Raw genomic sequence first — 17,960 nt, forward strand, 5'->3', positions numbered from 1 at the left:
CCTTTCTCTAATCTATCATTTTTTTCCCTTTTGTTGTTGAATTTTCCTCTTTAAATCCCGACTACGAGTTCTTCGCCTATTAGCTCACCATCTTTTATAACAAAACCTTCCGAGTTTCTTTAGGTCGTGGAGTCTTCCAATAAAAATCCAACAATGCATTGTTTGTAGCATTATCTGAATTAAAACTAATCAATTTCATTTATAAAAAACAACAATCGCTTTTCATATAAAGAAATTCGACGATAATAATTTATTAGTGCATTATACTTACAAGTATAAGGAAAACTTCATTATTCTTCGTCCTGTCGAAAAGAGTCATGAAGGTACTCCAAGGCATGTCACACATTCAAAATCACATTATAAGTAATCAAAGTACACATTCAAAATCACATTATAAGTAATCAAAATACACATTCAAAATCACATTATAAGTAATCAAAGTAGGTTTGCGTCCATTTCCCTCTATTTTTTTAAAAATCACTATTACTATTACTTTCCTATAAGCTATACCTTATCTACTGGCATGCAGTTATCAAAGATATCTAAACATAAACATCGAGACTAAACCTTTCTTCGTGCAAGCAATTAAACAAATTGGCTGCAACACAAAACTTTCCCTCTTTATACTAATAACAACAATAATTGAACTATTCAATACCAACTCACAATATTTTCTATCCTTAACCCAATAAAAAACACCCAAAGTCAAGTTTTAGATTTATTGTAGAAATCCAAAGTTCTAACAATTCCTGGCACTTTGGCATTCAATAAAATATGCTCCCACATACGTGTTTTTTTTTTAAAGGAAATGCTGATAACGTTGTGAAATTGAGTTAGGTTAGGGATTAACTCATGAAGCTCATCGTAGATTAAGTCGAGAGGGATGGTGGGTTTAGAGTCGAGCATTTAAGAAGAAAGTTCAATCATGAAAGAAAAAGAAAACAGGAGGAGAGAAGAGGAAGAAAATAACGAGTCACATCAGGGTTTTTTTTCTAACAGTAGATAATGAACTAAAAGTAAATTAAAAGTTTGATGATTGTATTATAAATTTAAAAAGTTAGATGATCAAAGTGAAAGTATCATAAAGAAAGAGACTATTTTCGATGTTTATCCTAACTATTAAAACATTAAATGTTTGGAATAATGACACAAAGAAACATAAGCGGATTTAGTTTGAATGGAGAAAACAAAGTAAGAGCTCCAATTAATTTCTAATAGGTCACGGGTGGAATATTATTTAGATCCACTAAGATCTGAGCAGACCATTTTTTAGAATTCAATTAAAATCATTTGAATTCTTCTCAATTTAACACTCCAATCATTTAAACTCGACTTATTTTTAATTCACATTTAACCGATTCAAAATGATAAGTCAGACCTTTCCATTGATGAATAATTCTGCTACTTTTTACAATACTCAAACCCATTCCAAAGGCAATATATAATTTTTCAAAGAGATGCTCTATTTGTAAGGAAATTTCCCCTCACTCCCATCGAATATTTTTATTTTTTAGACGACGATTACAAAGCAATAAACTTGTTGTTTAATCTACAAAACTAATCAGTCCCGTTTTAGCGGCGATATTTAAATCATTTGACAAATGCGGAGCCGATGTCTGTTTCGTTCCCTGAAGCGTCACCTGACACAATTTTCGTCACGCTTGTTGGAGAAAAGCGACGAAAATCGAAGTCCAAAGCCAAGACTTGTTCAACAAAGGTGGCAAAATCTGACCAATATTTGATTACGTTCAAACTACAAAGGCACACCAAACAAAACGACGACCATTTTTAATCAACTACGGCGTGCAATTATTTCCTTAAAATTCACGATTATTTACTCTCACCAACTTGGTCCTTTTAGCCTCATAAATACATACAATCTTTGTTGCACAGCTACCAAAGTTTGTTCATCCTTTCTTCTAACCACACCATGGCCATGCTTAGAGCTTTCAGCACCAGAAGAAGCCGGAATGGCTATGAAAGGTTACTCGTTGCAACCGAAGTCGATGATGAGGCTGTTTCAAGCAATCCTCAGTTTGAAGCACAGTTGAAGAGAGCTAGAAGTGTTCCGGCTCGGGTTTTCGGTTTGTCGAGAAAGTTTAACGGCCCGGAATTGGGGCTGCCGGTAAAGAGTAAAGTGAAATCGTCGACGACGGCAGAGTCTAACAAAAAGGGTGCCAAGACAAAGAGTGTTCACCCACTTTTCAGCCTATTTGATGGCCGTCGCAAGAAGAAAACAACAGCTAAACCGGAGTTCGCTAGGTATATAGAGTACCTCAAAGAAGGAGGGATGTGGGACATGAATGCTAATATGCCTGTCATTCACTACAAATGAAGCTTTGTTTTGGAGTAAAAACAAACCCAGAATTTGTAAACATATTCGATTGCTTTTAAATTTGTACTTTTTTTTAAAGATTATTTAAGACATAGCGAGCAAGTATTGTGATTTTTCATTAATTGATTTAGTTAATAGCTTCTTTGATTTCCAAAAGTTTCACTTTCATTTCTGCAGTTCGCATATCAGTCTATTATAGTTTTTTCATTATCGGGAAGGATTTGTGATAAATATTCTACGAAATTTTATATTGGTAATGCATTTTAGGGATGGAGAATTTAGATAATAGAGAAATTATTTTATGGATTATACCATCACATCATTCATGATCCTAATGAACAAAAAATCACGTCATTTTTCTCATGTCAATTATATATTAGGATTATATTTTTCCAAATTATATTCTCTAATAATATACACCAAAATTAAAGAAAGTGGGGTTTATTTTTATTTTTATTTTTTTAATCCACTTTTCCCCATAAGTTTGATTGAGGCCTCAAAATTTAGAAAGTGGGACATTTTTCTGATGTCCTTGGGACTGTTGATACTAATGTGAAACCAGTGTCTGATAAGTTGTTTAAAGAGATTTTGGATGTGAAGCTTTCTCATGAAATGTAAGATAGTGTGATTGCGCATGTGTCTTCTAAGGAAATTACGGATGCTTAATTTGCTATGAATAGTAACAACCCCTGGTCCTGATGGCTGCCCAGCTAGTTTTTCCAGCTTTCATGGGGGATTATTGGTAATGATTTTTTCAGTGTTGTGAATTATTTTTTTGAGTCTTCTTCTATGCATGTTGGCTTTAATTCCACCATTCTTACTTTGGTCCCAGAAGTTGTTGCTCCTTTGTTCTGCCTCTGATTTCAGGCCCATATCATGTTGTTCCACTGTATATAAGTGTGTTACAAAAATCCTGGTAAATAGAATGAAAATGTAATACCTCAAACATTGGGTCAGTGACTAAAGTGTAAGGATTTAAAATTTAGCGGTTAAATTTTAATAAATTGAAAAGTTCAAGGACTGATTTTGGAAACTTTTGTCTAGGACATTTTATCAAAGATTGAAGAATGGAATGGCATTATGGTCTTTTAGGATGAAATGAATTTAAAATTCATTTTAAAAGGATTTTAACATGTGGGAATTAGAGAATAAGGAAGGAAAAGCCTAGAACATTTGGTCATCTTCTCTTCTTCTTTCTTCCATCGTGAGCCTCCATTGCTAAGGTAAGTTATGTTTCAAGTTGGTTGTTTCTTGAATTTTTTGGTTGATATAGACGATTAAGGAAGTTTAAAGATGAAGAGAAACTAAGGGATTGAGGGATTGAGGGATTTAATGGTGAATTAGTAAAATGAGTTTTTAAGGGAATGGAGGAAATTTGGTTAATAATTGGATTCTAAAGGCATATTAGACTTGTCAAAGGTCTAATTAAGGTATTTGAAGTATTAGCAATAATTAAGAACATGTTTGAGTATTGAGTATGATTTTTAGTTTTAAGTGTTATATGGAGAAATTGGATGTTAAAAGGAGATTAATGGATGTAAGTTTAGTCGTGTTAAGTGAGAATAAGTTAGAAGACATGAATAGAGTTAATGGTAAGAGATTTAAGTGAATTTTGGGTAAAGTTCGAAGTGATAGGTAAATTCTGGGAAAGGGTATCGGTATTGGAAAAACAATATCAACACTATAAGGTTAAATTGAAGGAAATTGTATGAATCAAATGAACAATATCGATGTTGATTTAAGTAGTATTGATACCAAGAGTAAGGTATCGATATTGTAATTGAAGATGAAATTCCAGAACGCCAAAACGATATCGATACTAAAGTAGGTATCAGTACCATAGTAGAGAAGTATCAGTATTGTGTGTAGAGTACCGATACTATTCAATATGAAATTTAAATTAGCGGTTTCATTCTGTTTATGTAAGTGCTAATTGATTAACCGTTAATTGAAATTTAGTATTGATCTTGGACATGTTGATGTGTAGATTTGGATTGAAAGCGTATTGAATGAATAGACATAGTTAAGAGATTGAACGAAAGTTAAAAGGATTTCAATTAGGAGTTACGTGAGACAAAGGTAAGTGCAATTTATTTATTTTATATTAGATATGAGGACGACCTGCGATAAGCCAACCTCGAAGGTTTTCGATCGAAAACAGTTTTATTTATTTTATGCAATATTTTTATGATGTTTTATATAAATTGTATTTATTAAGTACTGCTTTGTTTTTATTAGTATGTGAACATGTTATATGTAAATGTGTTCTACGTGAAAATGCTCTATGTGAATGTGTTCTATGTGAATAAAAGATACTTTGAATAATGAAATGAAAAATAATTATATGGTTAAAGCCCAAAGTATATGTATGAGAATTAGAGGTATAGTTGGCATGCCAAGAGTCGAGGGTTCTACGCGGTCCTTTGAGATAATTTTATGTGATCCTTTGGGATAAATTCTATGCGGTCATTTGAGACAAATCTATGTGACACTTCGGTGCATATTCTACGTGGCACTTCAATGCAAATTCTATGCAGCAGTTTCGACTGTAATTTTAGTGCACAACCTCAATGTACTCACATACCTTAAGTTCTCAGTGATATGCGTTGGACTAATAAAACAAAGTGATATAAATTGAACAAAGTGTAACATTATATGTTATTTTCATGAAATGTATAATGGTTTCTATATGTAATTGTTTTTAAATATTTTTATGCTCATTTATGCCTCACTAAGTCAACGACTTAGCATGTGAGTGTTTCACACATAGGTTCCAAGAGATCCGAGGAATAAAGCTAGGAGATAACAACATACACTTGAAGAAGATCAGATCAGAACAATTTAAATTGTAGGTATTTATTTTTGTTATTTTGAAATTTTGTTGGCATGTATCATAAAGTTTTGTAACCATACTATTTTAAGTTTATGAAAATATAAAGTTTTGTTATTTTAACCATACTGTTATATGAGGGTTTCACCACTAAATTCAAAGCAAACGGTTTTTCAAGGAGTCAAAGTTTTGAAAAGTCAATGTGACACATTGGATTCATATTCGGGTCGGGGGTTAGGGGTGTTACAGAAAATGTGGTTACCGAGTTTGATTTTGCCAAATCAAAGTGTTTTCCTTGCTGGGAGAGATTTGGTGGAAAATGTTTTGATTGCCCAAGAGTTGGTTAGTGGTTATGGAAGGAAGCATTTATCAACTCGTTGTGCTCTTAAGGTGGACCTTAGAAAGGCATTTGACTCATTTGACTGAAATTTATCTTCCAAGTGTTTAAGTTTATAGGATTCCTTGCTCAATTTAGGGGCTATGTTTGGACTTGTATAACTTATTCTAAATTCTCTATTGGTTTGAATGGAGGTCTTGTGGGGTTTTTCTATGGGGCAAAGGGTGTTAGACAGGGGACCCATTGTCTCCATATATTTTTATTATGGTCATGAATGTTTTATCTAGGCTTTTGAATCTGGCTGGTGAGCATGTAGTGTTGGATTTACACCCAAAATGTAAACGAATTTGACTTATACATATGTGTTTCGCTAATGATCTCTTACTGTATACTAAAGGTCATGTTGGGGCTGTTTTGGTTGTGAAGAGTATTATGAATGTGTTTTATAGGATGTTGGGCCTTTGTATGAATGTCTCGAAAAGTGAATTGTTTTATGCTGGTATGAGGAGCTCGGATTTGCAGAGTATGGTTGAGCATACTGATTTTCAAATTGGTATCCTTCCAACTCGTTATATGGGGGTCCCTCTAGCGTCTAAGAGCCTTTCTTACCTAGATTGTGAAGGCTTGATAGGAAAAATTGTTAGAAAGATTCGTTGTTGGCCCTCTAAGTGTCTGTCCTTTGTGGAGAGGCTGCAACTTATTCAAACCGTAGTGTTTAACATTCAAAACTTTTGGTGTAGAGTATTCTTGTTACCTTCTGAAGTGCTAAAGTAGATTGAACAATTGTGTAATGATTTTCTTTGGAAAGACTCAGATGGTTCAGCTAGTGGTGCACTTGTTAGCTGGGAACATATCTGTTTTCCAAAATGTGAACGGGGCATTGGGATTAAAAATATTCTTGGATGGAATAGAGCGTGTATGATGAGATGTTTGTGGTTTCTCCTTGCACAGTCTGGTTCTCTTTGGGTGGCCTGGGTTAGAGAGTATATTTTGAAGGGGTGCTCCCTATGGCAAGCTCTGTCGAAGAATAGGTATAGCTGGGCTTAGATGAAGATTATGAGTTTAAGGGATGATTATGATTTTGTGGGGGCATAGACGGGGTCTACCAAGAAAAGAAGGTTTGGGAAGCTCTTCGGTGCAAACAAGATAAGCTTCCTCAGTTCAAAGTCCTCTAAGGGGTTTTTCTATCCCTAGACACTCGTTCATATCATGGTTTGCTCTTATTGATCGATTGCTAACGAATGTCCGTATGCTCCATTGTGGGAGTCACATTGACCCTACTTGTGTTTTTTATTATGGTGTTGAAAATAGGGATAATATTTTTGCTGAATGTGGTTTCTCTAGACTTATTTAGATTGTTGTTTTATGAGCATGTCATGTTGGATATGGTCCATTGGGTTCAAGCTCCTGGTAGGGGTAAGTCCTTGAAGGCGACTGTCATTTGGTTAGCTTCGTGTTGATATCTTTACTATATTTGGCAGGAGAGGAATGGTAGATTACATTGAACTAGTCCTCGGTAGGTTGAGTGTATTGTTTTGCAGATAATACATTACTATTAGGTTGAGGTTGAGGTTGCTATTCCTTTCACTGTGCTTGCTGCAGAGTGGGACTTGGTATATGTTTTTTCTTTTTTGTTGGCTCATGGTTTATAGGTGCTGCATTTTTACTTTTTCTTGTTTGTAAATAGTATGTTGGCTTATGGTTTTATAGATGCTGCATTTTTATTTTTTCTTGTTTGTAAATGGTATGTATAGTGAAGTTCTTTTGGATGAATAAAACAACATTTATCCAAAGAAAAAAAAAACTAATTTGCAATACTCAAGTCTTAGTTCTAATGAATTTATTGGTCGAATTCTAAGTAATTATGATTTATTGCAGCCAATTATGCCTTCAGTAAGCTTTAATCGAATTTCAAGCATGGTTCCATTAGAGTTTGGTGATGGTAACTGATCTTCTAACCTTGACGTGCTTGAGCTTCATTTGAATAATTTGAAGAGCAATATCTTAAGTGATATTTCTCGATTTTCTCATTTGAAAATTTTAGATATAAAATAATAGAGAAGACCTCATTTAAAAGAGTCTATGATCATGTTCTTATAGGCAGGTGTACATTAATTAAGAAAAACTAAGGTATTCGATTGTTGTAATAAAAATTCCCAACTTTATTTCACGTTGTTGAGATTTTGGAGAGAATTTTCTTGTTAAACTCTTAGAGTTTAATTTACTTTTAGTTGAATTTTTACGTAACATTCGTTAATTAGTTGAATGATCAGATTTTTTAGTAATATTAAACAAAAAAATACCTTTGATAAAATAAAATTTTAAACGCCAGATTTGATTAAAAATTAAGGACTAAATTGAGAACTAATATTTTGGACCAAATTATTTATTTATATATTTATTTTTGAATATTTCAGGTGGTTTATAAAATAATATCTATCAAGAATTTTCTTAACCTATTGATAATACACAAATTATGTTGCAGATGCAACTGTCCGAATCTAGAATTTTTAAGAAAAAATATTCAGTTTAACCATGAGCTCCTTAAGGGTTTTAACCAAATTATTTATTAAGCTTACTTAAAAATATAGGAAAATATTTATTAATCGACCCGAACTAATTGGACCATTTTCGAATCCCATCCTCAATACAATGGGCCACGAGAGCACGATAAGCCTAACCTGATTCCACGAGGAAGATATTTTTATTTCAAGGGTTTTCTTTTTCTTTTTCTGAGGGTGAAAGATTCCATTAGATGTCCGTCAGCTCTTAATCCCTTTTAACTTTAACAATTAACACGTGTTCAGTTCCTTAACCGCCAATTTTATAGATTCCGAAAATTCTTATCCATATATTTATTAATCATCACAAGATTCCTGTTGCGTGAAACAACTAGAAAATCCTTTTCTCAACTCAAATATGTTACAATATTTTAAAAATATTATATGTAGTTTTTTAAAAGTATTTAAATTAATAAAATAAATTTATAAATAAACTAATTAATTTTTATATTAATAAAACAATTACAAAGTCTGAATATTACAATAAAATAAGCAGAGAAATAAATAAATAAATAAAAGGTATGTCCGTTGCTTAATTTTGGCGCTGTCAGTCGATCTCATTAGCTGACCCACGTCCCCACTCTTTTTCATTATTTCGCCGTTTTGCCCAAGACAAAAGGGGAAGGAAGTTTCGCGGTTTCACAAAAGAAACAAAAAAAAGTACCCCAAACGATGTCGTAATGAAACCCATTAAAACAAAAACATTTCCCAACACTTTGGAAACCTACCCAACATATCAGAACCCCGAAACTACCCCCATTTAAAACAGAGCCCCACATCCCGTCCCGGCATCAAATCCGATATCTCGGTAATTTCCCAGATAGCAATAGCAAACAAATGTCAGCGTTTTGAAAATTTTGTGGGAAGTGGAGGCGGTCTTCGCGATAATAACTTGGGGAACAGGTCTTCTCTCATTTTTCTCCATTTCTTTTAGTTCTTACTTTTTCCCCTTCGAGAATAATACCTATCAGGGAAGAAAAATTTGTTTGTTTTCTTTCATTTTCTTATGGAAATATAGATATAAGAAATGAAAATCCCCGTTTTACGTCTTTACTGCGCGCGTTCTAATCTGATATCTTTGATTCCCTCCAGCTGCGCCACCGTCTCGACCGCGGCTCGTGCTTAGGGTTTCTTGTTGAAGGACTCTATATTTATTAGCATATTAGGTAATACATCTCTTCTTTTTTTTCCATTTATAATTTCTTTTAGGTTTTTGCTCAATATGATTTTTTAAATTTGTATTGACGTTTTTTGTGAATTTTATTTTATTGTCCAGCTTTTGAATTAGCTTGTAATAGTTATGTTTTAGTAGGAAGCCTTTGTGGTTTTATTTTGCCCACTTATTTTCGTTTCTTAACTAAGAACCGGAAATGGTGTTTTTTTTTAATTATTGGCGGTCGTGTTCGTTTTTTCCCCTCCATTTTTTTGTTTTCTGTAGTTCATCAAATAGTCGAAGTGGGTGATTGAATTTTATAAATTTAAAGGGTTTTTTCCTTCTGTTTGGTTGCTGTTAAAATCAAGAGGAATTCTCGAGTGTTTCCTTTTGTATGTGTATGATACATGGGTTCTCTTTTACATTGAGTCATACTTGTGCGGGGGCATTAATTTACATATAATTTGATATTTAATTTAGGTAAATGAATTCTTATTCAAAATCAGCATATAAGTTTAGTTTTACTTGGAGCAAAAAAAATCACTTCAGTGTAGCAGTATAGCTGAAATGGTGAATAAACGTGTCTATATGAATTTAAGTTAATTTTTAATTTTCACAATTTTCTGGCTGCTGATTGAGTGATTTGTACGGATCACGCTTTTGGGCCTATTTTGGTTCACGGACTTCGGTTTTAGGGTTTGGATGGTTGTAGTTAGCTCGCAGTTCCCATTGGAGGAAAGAGTGTAACACTGAAGTTTAGGTTGTAGCTAGGTTGTTTGAACCGACTGTAAACAACTAAGGGTGAATATTATCAAGTTTATGGAAAGTAGAATGTTCTCACATGTAGCAGCAATGAGATTTTATTCTTTCCCTTCTGGTTATTCTTCTAAGAAAATGATACATATGGGGTTATTGACTTTAGCTTTTGCTTTTGATAATACAGAGCCATGCCTACTTTTACAGCAATAGCTTTGGATAGGTTGTTAGAACCTGGAGCCTCTAAATCTGTCGACAAGTCTGGTCCTACTATGAAACCATCTTTGCCCAATTCAAACCTGGAGAGGAGGAATAGTGCATCAGTTACTGAAAGGAAGGTTAATCGTCCCCAAATTTCATCACCTGCCCTCTATGCCACTCCTGAGGCAACTCCACTACCTGATTCACCGTCTTCTTTCCCTCCTTCACCTTACATAATCAATCACAAGCGGCGTGGTCCTCGCCTTCTGAAGAGCTTTTCTGAAAACAATGTGTCAACTCAGAAGAAAACGACTGAAGAAAGTGAGGTTAATGGGAAGGCAGAGCTGACTGAAACCAAGTCTCTTGATCTATCAAAGGATGATTCTATTATTTTTAGCATTCATGAACCTCATGAAGAGGAGCATAAGAATGGTGTCGATAATGGTCCTATTAAAGTAGAGCAGGCAAATAGTTTCCATGCTGGCTCCATTCAAGATGAGCACATGAATGGTGTCCATGATGGTGAATTTGGGAGCAGTAATAAGACAGCTGGAAGCATCCGAATGAATAATGGTATGGCCAGTGATATTGCCTTGTCGAAGGTTGTTCCACTGAACTTGAACAGAGGTGATGAAAGTGATGAGTTTTTTGATTCAAAGGAATCAATGAGTGTCACAACTAATACCGATGGAGATGATGATCCTGGGGCAGAAAGTGCTGCAAGGCTTGCTACATCAGGGATTGAGTTTTTTGATGCTTGGGACGGTATGTAGAGTTCTATTTTCTTCTGAATATGATCATGTATAGTTGCATATATTTAAATGTAGGTGCTTGTTTTTTTGCTGGAAAACAATTTTCTTGCATGGTTACAATCTTTTTCTTTTAAAACCTGATGGGTCTATTTGGACTGTGATAATATAATATGTGCTAGCCTTTGTTTAAAAATTTGCATTATGACTTAGCAATGAAAAGGCCTATGTATATGTATTGCATTATAGTTTTTTCTACGCTCACGTGTGTATGTATGTGTGTGTTCCAGTTTGCCTGGATGGAATATGACATTTTTCTTGAAATATTGAGAACTATGAACAATTTTCCCATAGGCATAGCTTAATTTAGAATAGGGATGATTTTGTGGTTGTTTTGGTAATTTTACTTAGATTTCTTATTTCCTTCAGAATTATCCTCTGAGAGTGGAACACAATCTAGTTATCGTGATACTGAAGCTGAAGTGCATGAAATAAGATTGAGCTTACTCATGGAAATAGAAAAGAGGAAGCAGGCAGAAGAGGCTCTTAACAAGATGCGATGTATGTGGAAAAGAATGAGCCTAGAGTTGGCTGTTGTGGGATTGTCGCTGCCTGCAGATCCTATTGATGTGACTGACAATGAACTGGTAAATCAAGCTGAAGAACTGAGGCAGCAGGCAGATATTTCACGGTCTGTATCATTATCTGTCGGAAGGGGCATTGCAAAGGCAGAGATTGAGTCGGAGATGGAAGCTCAAATTGACTCTAAGAACTTCGAAATTGCTCGTTTATGGGACAAACTACACTATTATGAGGCTGCGAATCAAGAAATGTCTCAGAGAAATCAAGAGGCTATAGGTGAGTTCCATATCCTGATTTTCTTTCTTCTGCATAACTAGTTGTTTCGGAAAAAAGAAACATGTCTCTTCATTTACTTTCTTCAGTTTGATTCTCTTTGTTGAAATTTGCAGCAAAATCTGAATATGATGCAGTTATGTTTACATTATCTGATTCTGTTGTAAATTATATTTGCTTCGTAAAGAGATGGCAAGGCGAGAGAGACAAAGGAAGAAAAGGAGGCAGAGATGGGTATGGGGTTCAATTGCAACTGCAATTACCCTTGGGACAGCAGCATTGGCTTGGTCCTATCTTCCATCAGCTAAAGGATCATCTTCTGGTAGCATTCCTCAAGCTTTAGATCCTGCCGATGATGAAGCTAAGTGAGTAGTACATTCACACTAGAGCTGCGAGAACCTGTCATAGTGGCAAAGCGAATAAGATGCATACATTCTTTCCTGTGAATGGCAGTCCAAACGGCCATGAGCCTTCGGTGGATGTGTAGAGCCTTAGGTGGATGTGTAGTGCCCTCTAATAATTTGAGTACTACTAATCGTTCCTTGGCAGTCTGTGAGTTGATGAATTATGGATTATGTATCGTTCTTTGTTAACCCAATTTTGGCCGAGTATGTGCGTAATGCACATAAAACCTTATTGGATTTGTTTTAAAGGTCTCGAATAGATTCAGACAGATATAATTTGTGTGCAAGACAATTCGGTGATAAAGCACAGCATGTGTGAAGTTATTAACCACCTGTTTATTGAATGAAATTTGTTTGGGATGGTTCAGCAATAGTGTCATCTTTTCAACTCCCGACTCCTCCTTTGCACTCTATAGTGTTCCAACATGGCATCCTAGTTCCAAGTACATCGATTTCTTATGCCACAGCGCGTTTCGACTGTTAATAAACATCTAATCTGTTCTGGAAAATATTATGACAGACAATTTGCCTAGGATGAGTTTGAAACTCCGAAGGCCTAAACAAATGACTTTGTATTAGTCTATCCTCAAATGTAAATACAGAGTTTATATTTCATCCTTGAACCATTTTGAATCACATATAGGAGAAAGCCTAGGCCAAATCCAGCACAAGTCAGAAGAAGAACTACCCTTACCAACAAAGAGGAATTAAATGCTTCTAAAACAACAGTATCTCATGACATTTACCACAAAAATGAGAATATCGAACCTACGACAGCACCCACAAGAACTTGATTAATCGTGTGAAGCTTTTGGGACACTCGAAGCCTGTGGCGGATGCACTTAGAAAAGTGGTTAAATTTAGCTTAATGTATTAAGAAAAAAAGAAATACAATTTTTGCATACCCATTATTTTTAAGAAAAGAAAATTAAAATTTTGTACTCATTCTTAATTTTCTGGATCCGCCTGCTCCAAGCCATGACTGCAACGCCAGAAAAAACGAACATCAATTAGTTACTATTGTTCACAAGCTTCAAAACATCAAAGCTTTCCGTTTTTAATGTAATTTTCCAGAATGTATACTCACAAAATATGAACCGAATGCCAGAGCCAGAACAGAGATGCTCACTGAAAGGTCATTAACCCCCAGCCATTCCAAAACCGTGAACAGCCAAAATACAGAATCGAAACATCATTCACTCAACTTGCAACCCAATGCAAAATGAACAACGGAAGGGGCTTACTTGAAGCTATGGTGAAGACGACAAGTTGCTTAGAATGGGGATTGTGGTTGAGGGGGGCTGCAGGATTTGTAGTATGATGCTAGAAGCTCGTAGCCTTATCTTCTTCGAGTTTTCCTTCTCGATAGCAGTTTGGGAGGTTATCCTTAGCTTGTGTAAGGTTGGTAGGGCTGTGGGAAGTTGAGAAGAAGAGTTGAATTGGGCTAATACTCGGTTCAAAGGAAAATCGTCCATCGTTTATATTCTTAGGGTAACTTAGTGTGCTTACATGTACGTATATAGGAAGAAATAAATTATAGATAATTTAGGGGTGTTAATAGAATTATTGGCGATATTGTGGATTGTATTAAGGGAATTGTTAGGGTAAATGTGCTTAGGAAAGTTATTAAGAATGATATTGTTAATCATCACCTTTGTATAGTTTGGAGGATTCATCTCCTTAGGGACTGTTGCTTTTGACTGTATTGATATATAGCAGTGCGTTTTGCTGCTTATTGGATAATAAATTGAGAAACTTGTAAAAAAACGCAATGTTATTAACTTGGAGCTACATGATCTTTCATTTTGTTTTATTTTTTTTATACGAGATTAATGTATTTTATTATCCTTATAAATAATTATCTCTCCTTTTAATCGTGAGATGTAATGTTTTATATCATTCAATTTTATGATGTCCTCTTCATGGACTCGCATCCACAATTAATCTATCTCATCTATTATATTTATTTGAATACTCAATGTGAAATTAAACAATCAAAAAATTGTTCTAATATCTCTTCTCACACCACTATTATCCTCTTCTTTTAAATCATCATTCAAATTTTAATTAGCTAATATTTTTATTTCCAATGCAGTTAAATATAATCATATCTATTGATTATCTCGATTAAAATTCGATCATGTTAGACCAATAAACGGGCGCAATTCCAAAAAGGATGATAAAAGGCCTCAATTTATAGTAGAGTTAGGCCCATTTAACAATGAAAATGGGTAACCACTTTGGTCATGGTTAAAGTCGGCTCATAACATGTGATTCTAATTTCCTAAGTTACAAGACTTGTGAAATGGGCCCAAAAACTGGCCATCTCTCTCTTAGGTGTGCCTATGGACTATATCAACTATGTACAATAAACTTTGAAGTACTTATCTGATAATATGCAAAAACAACAACGAGTTTATGCTTTCTGGCACTGCCCCAATTAACAAAAAAAAGGAATCGTCGAAAAGAACCTGAAACTCTTTGGTGTTTAAACCGCGTAAACTTAGGTAATTTTGCTCTACATACCCCAAAGGTTGTTTTCACAAATTTATTCTTTCACGTATTTCGATTTATAAAATAATAATCCAATCCTTCATTTTCAGATATAGAACTATTTTCCTTAATCAAGGGCGTGGATTATATTTTGGCCATTGTTGATAGAACCAACCCATGTGGAAGAATCCAATTTTTTTTTTATAAAAAAAAAGCAAAAAAAGATGTCATTTTCATGTTTTTTTAGGTAGAACAAGTTTCAGTCCACATAATCCATGTCACGAAAGAGTTGTTAAATAACAAAAGTGAAGTTTGCCTCCATTAGCCATTTAGCCTTTACAAATATTCCATGCATTGCTTTACAGGCAAGATAGTCTCCCACGTTATATTCTTTAAAAAAAAAAGGTTCAACATTTCATTTTAAGATCGTCATCTTGAAAACCATCCATCTCCCATCGATGAAGGCAAAGAATCCTTCACTTTTAACTGAGTCCAGATTCCAAGAAAACCAATTTCCACCATTGAATCCATACTCTTCTACGCTTTTCCATCTTCCTTATCTCCTCGTGCTTTTGGGATAATCTAGATATTTGTGGAGCACACCTGGTTTGAAACTACAAGTAATATACCTGGGGGAACTCGGAAATAAGGAATAAATTCAAGGGTCTGCTATCAAACATAATCTATTCTTGTTTGAAATCAAGGGTCTGCTACATACAAGAATAAAGGAATAATTGTTGATACAATGATACTAAGATTCGAACTTTAAATATGTTATACCAGGGACAAACACAGGAAATTGTGTCAGGGAGTGCGAATATTAAAAATTTAAGAGGTGTGAAATCAAATAATTCATTTAAAATATAAAGAAAATACATAATATATAAGGGAATTTAAAATTTCTAGGGTGTGGTCCATCCCTGGTTATACCTTCTCTGCATGTTATGTTGCACCTTCAGAGTTCTACATTTTATAAAAATTTTCAAAGTCTCCGAGGTTCTATATCCTTCAGTTAACTATGACTTCATGATGTAACTACCGATAAGTCCATGTAATTTACTGACAATTGAGTCTATTTACTTTGTCACCCTACAAATAATCATCATTATCATATGCCTGATATTATTATTAAGAGTCACTATAAATTTTTTCAAAATATAACATCTGAGATGAAAAGGAAAAATAAAAGATCTTATTGAAATAATCGAGAAGAACAATTTAAAAATAAATACATTATTTCATACTAACAGATTAGAAATAAGTTGAGACTTATAGCTACACAGTTTCATTAAAACAGGTTTCCGGCCACTCCTATGGTGTTTGAGATTATTAGTCATCTATCTCCCATGATACAACAACTAGATGATCAGCTACAGTTGCACTTCTGTAGAGATCACTAATCATTCTGTTGCCTTCATCTATCACCGAAAAATTAGAGAAGCAAAGATTTTTTTTTGAATTGTTTGAGTTGTGTTTAGTTTAGTAGGTTTACACAATATTTATAGGGATTTCACATGGTGAATTATTGAATTTTACCTAATGAAGCATTTAATTAATGAAAATCAATCAATTTCCAAAATTATTGTTTTGATTAAAGGAATATTTTAATATTTATCTTTTTAGTTTCAAAACATAATTAATTTTAAAAGGTATGTTCTATTTGAGAAAAAAATATTTCAAATATGGGTTAAAATTTCTACAAGCCCACGAAGGTCTCGACTGATTCGGACATTCACGTTACCCACGTTGTGCACGTCTGTACATTTTCGAACCAACAATGGGTTTCCCATTTTCCTCAATAACGTTTGGATCTATTGACAGTCAAGTCTATTCACTTTGTCACACTACAAATAACCATCACGATCGTAAGTCTGATATCATTATTAAGAGTCACTATAAAATATCTTGATAAAAGCCGAGAGAATGATCCAAAATCTCATTCTCTACTTATCATTTTTCTACCTTCTGATGGAGACATAAAATCTCGTCTCATGGAAAACCCTTTTCGCTCTGCTTAGCCTTTGACATCGGTTAACGACCTCCTAACCACACACTGTGATTCTCTTTCCAAATTAGAAAAAGTGAACCGCCTACGAGCATCATAACTCACTTATTCTTATCAACAATGTATATTAAATTAATAAGATAATCCAACTATAAGAGAACATAATACATTGTTATTAAGTGTATATGACTTTATCTGCAAGTGTATGAACAATCTGATGAGGATAATCTTACTAAATCTATATCTTATTAGAACATAACATATACCATAATTGGTGCGATGCATCCAGGAAAATTCTCATATATATATATATATTACAATTTTTCAAAAACATTTATGAATCAATTTTGGAATAATTTAAATATTTTATTTAGTTTTTAAAATGTTATAGGATCAAATAAAATATTTTCTTCAATAATGAGGCCGAAACTTATCCTTGTGGGGTTCATTGATGTGCTATGGTCAGACACATAATTAAAACGTAAGGTTTCCCCCCTCAGCTTCATCAGGATTGGATGGCCAAGGCCTACAAAAGTAAATTAGTTGGTGGGGGGGGCCTTTGAGCAAAGCAAAACAGTGGTTTCTCATTTCCTTTTGGCTTGAATGAGATAACAGTAAGGTGCATGATTTTCGGAATCCGAAAGATCAAAATCATATTAAATGGAAGAGCATGTATACTATTATTTGTTGAAATGAAAGGTCTCTGCCAAATTTTAGTCTTTCTTTTTTATCTTTCTTTTATGAGTTTGGTTACTTGGAAAACCATGGGTGTGTATGTACTGTACGTACGCAGCTCAGTTCAAAAGTCCATAGAATTGAAGTTGAAACGCCAAGCAGTATTTAATGTCAGATATTTATATGTATTAAAGCTTTCATTCATAATATTGTTGATTTTAGTCCTTTCTTTTCGAAATGTCATTTTGCCCTCTACTGTTTCCAATTTCATTTTATGCGTTCCATGGAAAATTGAAATGAAGTATATTTATAATGCCTCCCAACCCCCCCCCCCCAAAAAAAAACAAAACACAAATGCATCCTTTATTATCTTTAATTCTAAAATTAAAAGGTCAAATTTTGTTATTACTTCATGTTTTATGCATAAATTGAAATTTAGTCTATACATTCTAATTTACTCGTTTTTCATCTGAATTTACAGAAGAAAACTGTGTTGCAAAAAATTGAAATCAGTTTAATTTGATAAAAGAAAAAAAAACTAAAATCCCCAAATTCCCAAATTCCCAAAAGAAATTTAAAACTGTTTAAAAAAACAGGATCAGGAAG

At 34.0% G+C, this 17,960-nt stretch overlaps 2 protein-coding genes across 3 annotated transcripts; both read left to right on the forward strand.

Moving 5' to 3' along the window:
• The first annotated feature begins 1,846 nt into the window (after positions 1 to 1,846).
• LOC120126898 lies at positions 1,847 to 2,348 on the forward strand. The gene has a single exon (XM_039144941.1). The coding sequence runs from the start codon at positions 1,931 to 1,933 to the stop codon at positions 2,333 to 2,335; it is 405 nt and encodes a 134-aa protein (XP_039000872.1). The 5' UTR covers positions 1,847 to 1,930; the 3' UTR covers positions 2,336 to 2,348.
• A 6,528-nt stretch (positions 2,349 to 8,876) lies between these two features.
• Positions 8,877 to 12,492, forward strand: LOC120127136. Of its 2 annotated transcripts, none has more exons than XM_039145127.1 (5): positions 8,877 to 8,966; positions 9,156 to 9,229; positions 10,160 to 10,938; positions 11,334 to 11,780; positions 11,965 to 12,492. In XM_039145127.1, exons 3-5 carry the CDS (start codon positions 10,164 to 10,166, stop codon positions 12,144 to 12,146), a joined length of 1,404 nt encoding a protein of 467 aa, XP_039001058.1. In that variant the 5' UTR covers positions 8,877 to 8,966; positions 9,156 to 9,229; positions 10,160 to 10,163; the 3' UTR covers positions 12,147 to 12,492. The 2 variants fall into 2 exon arrangements, with proteins under 2 accessions (XP_039001058.1, XP_039001059.1); XM_039145128.1 differs by having other exon boundaries at positions 8,881 to 8,966; positions 11,352 to 11,780.
• The last annotated feature ends 5,468 nt before the right edge of the window (positions 12,493 to 17,960 follow it).

Source organism: Hibiscus syriacus, unplaced genomic scaffold (assembly GCF_006381635.1).
Source record: "Hibiscus syriacus cultivar Baekdansim isolate YM2019G1 unplaced genomic scaffold, ASM638163v2 tig00110462_pilon, whole genome shotgun sequence".
Lineage (NCBI taxonomy): Eukaryota > Viridiplantae > Streptophyta > Magnoliopsida > Malvales > Malvaceae > Hibiscus > Hibiscus syriacus.

Coding starts and splice junctions, on each gene's coding strand:
- LOC120126898 (XM_039144941.1), top strand. CDS start 1,931: ATGGCCATGCTTAGAGCTTTCAGCACCAGAAGAAGCCGGAATGGCTAT.
- LOC120127136 (XM_039145127.1), top strand. CDS start 10,164: ATGCCTACTTTTACAGCAATAGCTTTGGATAGGTTGTTAGAACCTGGA. Junction 10,939..11,333: donor GTTTTTTGATGCTTGGGACG/GTATGTAGAGTT, acceptor AATTTTACTTAG/ATTTCTTATTTCCTTCAGAA. Junction 11,781..11,964: donor GAGAAATCAAGAGGCTATAG/GTGAGTTCCATA, acceptor TGCTTCGTAAAG/AGATGGCAAGGCGAGAGAGA.